Genomic DNA, 4,024 nt, shown 5'->3' with positions numbered 1-4,024 from the left:
GAAATGTGTGCCCCCAGTGGCACAGTGGTATGTCTGCATACTTACAATGCTACTTTGAAATGTGTGCCCCCAGTGGCACAGTGGTATGTCTGCATACTTACAACGCTACTTTGAAATGTGTGCCACCAGTGGCACAGTGGTATGTCTGCATATTTACAACGCTACTTTGAAATGTGTGCCCCCAGTGGCACAATGGTATGTCTGCATATTTACAACGCTACTTTGAAATGTGAGAAATTCTCACTTAAAGTAGAAATAGTATTTTGAACATTTGACTTTTTTACTTAAGAAACATCTTTTTTAAATTATTAAGCTTGTTTTTATTAAATACAGCATTACAGGTTTAACCAACTGTGTAATGAGGAATTAACTTCCTTATAATTACAGGATATTTACAGCCTGGTAATGACAAGTTTTCTTTCTTAAAACATAAAGATATTCACAATCTGATGATGAAGAGTTATCTTCCTTAAAATATAGTGATGTCACTATTATGAAAAGTTAATTTATTTAAAATTTAGAGGTGTTAACAACAATGTAATAGAAAGTGAGCTTCCTTAAACATAGAGATATTAACATAGTTTTTTAATCAGTATTTAGTTAATTTTAACATTACTATTATCATTTGTAATGAGTATTTAGTCATATTTTATTTATATATATATTAAATGATTAATAATCTCATTTTTGTCATTATTAACAAGCTGAGTTTCTACAAATGTACAAGTGTTTTTAAAAGTAAAAACTATTAAATAACAGAAGAAAATCTATTGTTTGGTTGTATGTGGAATATAATAGTATCTTGTACACACATGTAGTGTTCCTCACATCACTGTTGCATGCCCAGCTGACTTGGTGAGTTCAGGTATTGAGAAAAAGGCCATGTGTGCAGGCAAGATGCTATTATTATATATCTTATTATGATGCCACACAAACTGTTATCTATAGATTGGGCTTCATTACCATAAGGTGTTATATACCACAATGAAATAAAAATTTTCTTGCCACATGAAACCTGAAATTTTAAAGAAAACCACAAGTAATGCTACTGAAAAAAATAATTGAAGCCTGTTTCTTCTGTATTATTTTAATATAAAATTTGTATTAAAATAATACAGAAGAAACAGGCTTAGTTTATAAAATCTGAATGTCTGACTTGGGTTAGTTTTGTTGGTCAGTATTTCCCTTATTAGGCAAGTTCATTTACTAAAATAATCATTAATAGTATATGGTGTTTAAACAAATAAATAATATAGTGTTAAAAATCGTTTCTGATATGTAGTGTCTTAAGTAGAATTGATAAAAAATTACACTTACACTTAATCACCAACTTAATCCAGCTCATAAACAAACAGTTGTTCAAGCAATTTGATGATATAAATAGTTTCTTAACTTCTCTTACATCTGTTGTATCTCAGTTGGCTTGAAGGCCTTGACAGCACTGGGTATAGTGTGGTTAACAATCTGAGGGTCGTGGGTTCAAATCCTCGTCCCACCAAACATGCTCACCCTTTCAGCTGTGGGAGCATTATAATGTGACAGTCAATCTTACTATTCGTTAGTAAAGGAGTAGCCCAAGAGTTTGCGGTGGGTGGTGATGACTAGCGGCCTTCCCTCTAGTCTTACACTGCTAAATTAGGGAAGGCTAGCGCAGATAGCCCTCGTGTAGCTTTGCGCGAAATTCAAAACAAACAAACAAATACTTTCAACTATTATCATTTCTCTTTAGCTGGCCTGAAGAGCCCTGGTATTATGCAAAAGGTCTCATCAAGACTGGATATAGAACATTATTATACACTTTACTTTCAGCTACTACTCTATTTGTTGTATCCAAGCTGGCCTAAAGAACTCTAGTGTTGATATAAAAGGTCTCATCAGTACTAGATATAGTATGGTTGATCCATCATTATACACTGTTCTTTACTTTCACTCAGAAATTTTCATTAATAATCTATTAACTGCTTTCAATTTGTATGATATTTATAGGGCTACGACGAATTCCTCAGTCACGCAGCACAAATCCAACTGCTAGAAGCTTACATTAACAATTGCTTCATCAAGGTACTTGTTCCCTCTGGTGTTTTATGACTATTTGGTTTAGCCAAGTTTTCTAAAGCTTAATATAGTTTAGATAAGTTTCTTGAAACAAAAATAACTACACCTCAAAATTGCATATTTGTGTACTGTAAAGTACTGGAAGTTATCAATTATTGAAATGTGCTAACTCTTTGTTCTCCAGACAGGAAAATGTTACTACCATCTTTGCAAAGGTATCAGTCAAGGTGGTGCCCTATCATCGATCCTGTGCAACCTCTACCTGGCCGAGCTGGAACAACAGTATATTCACAGCTCTGTAAATTTTGAGGAAGATTTGCTGATGAGGATTGTTGATGACTATCTCTTCGTCACCCCAGATTTGGAAAGAGCCAATACTTTTGTGGAGATATTCTCGAAAGGTAAAAATTAAGTTTTTATTTAATAATTCATTGAGCCACTACATTATTCTTAGAACTTTGGATAATACTGGAGATGAATGATAAATAGTACTTTTTTGTACATATTTGTATTTTCCATTAATTAGGTTTTTATGGTCATGTTTGTTTATAAAGATTAGATTACATCTAGTGTGGTTCATAGTTATTTCCATCTTACTTATACATGTTTTCTCTTCATAATTATCAAACTCAGATAAGAAAAATAATAATTAAGATTGAATATTTAATCAAGTAAGATGTACAATGAATATCATTCTTTTTTTAGTAATTGAAGAAAACATATTTTATTATTCTTTTATTTCATAACTACACACTACCCACTGTTCTTTACGTTGTATTTCAAATGTATATGTACTCTAAATTCTTACTATTCCATTCTGCTGTGTTTTCACAATTTATGTAAATGAATATTTACATCATCACATTTTGTTTTATTTTATACCATGTTTTTATATATGTTACAAATAAACGTTACGGACAAACTTGTAGAAAGGTTTCTGATTCTTCATATCCGAAACACCATTGACTTAAAATTTACTGACTATTTGTCTGACATACTGCAGACCTAAGAAGAAACGTTACTGATTCTGCATGTGTGACACACAATAGACTTGAAATTTACTGACTGTTTGTTTGACGTACTGCAGACCAAAACAGAGACGTTACTGATTCTGCATGTCTGACACCACAGAGACTTAGAAAGGATACTGTTTCTATATGTGTGACACACCACAGACTTAGAATGGTTACTGATTCTGTAAATCTGACATGCCAAAGATTATAGATAGTTTATTATGGTTATACCTACCACTTGGTGTGGCCATATGGTAGGTACCTGACATTTAGAGGTTACTGCAGCTAAGCTTGTCCAGATAATAGGGAGTTGGTATTATTTTTTTATTGCTTCAGTCGATGCTCATATATATTCATGACTGTAACCTGAATGAACTGAGGATCTACACATGACCTAGAGTAGTGTGACTCCAAAATAGTTCTGTTCAGCAACAGGACTTCTTTCTTCAATCCAACAGAGATAACGTACAGCTAGTTCAAAGGTTTATCAGGTTGGTATACAGCTGGAATTATAAATATATATTGTCTAGACACACAAAATGATATTGTAATATAACTTAGAGTAATCTGACTCTCCAACAGAATTTTGCTCGATGAAACTGATTACTGATTAATATTTCTGTATGTCTGGCTAACTATAATCTGTAAATAGCAAAGTTTTAACTTTTTTTTTTGTTTTTTTGTTAGGAATTCCAGAATACAACTGTACAATGAATGCCAAGAAAGTAGTTGTGAATTTCCAGTCAAGAACAGAAGCAAAATGCTTACAGGATGATGGTAAGTATCTGTACACTAAGCTCAACCATCTGAAGTACAAAACAAAGTAAGTATTTCAGTTTGAGTAGGCCCGGCATGGCCAGGTGGTTAGGGCACTTGACTCACAATCTGCGGGTCGCAGGTTTGAATCCCCGTCCCACCAAACATGCTTGCCCTTTCAGCCATGGGGGCATTATAAT

At 33.3% G+C, this 4,024-nt stretch overlaps 1 protein-coding gene across 3 annotated transcripts in view; it reads left to right on the top strand.

The window, feature by feature from the left end:
- LOC106465850 (telomerase reverse transcriptase-like) overlaps positions 1–4,024 on the top strand; it is a 43,534-nt gene that overhangs the window by 19,871 nt on the left and 19,639 nt on the right. For all 3 annotated transcript variants that reach the window (XM_022393803.1, XM_022393802.1, XM_022393804.1), the window contains exons 10-12: positions 1,987–2,061; positions 2,240–2,456; positions 3,756–3,845. In XM_022393803.1, coding sequence (XP_022249511.1) covers positions 1,987–2,061; positions 2,240–2,456; positions 3,756–3,845 — 382 coding nt within the window. The remainder of the gene's footprint in view (positions 1–1,986; positions 2,062–2,239; positions 2,457–3,755; positions 3,846–4,024) is intronic.

Source organism: Limulus polyphemus, unplaced genomic scaffold, assembly GCF_000517525.1.
Source record: "Limulus polyphemus unplaced genomic scaffold, Limulus_polyphemus-2.1.2 Scaffold2072, whole genome shotgun sequence".
NCBI classification, from domain to species: Eukaryota; Metazoa; Arthropoda; class Merostomata; order Xiphosura; family Limulidae; genus Limulus; species Limulus polyphemus.
The sequence above is the reverse complement of the archived record's forward strand: the minus strand, read 5'-3'. Positions and strand labels throughout refer to the sequence as shown.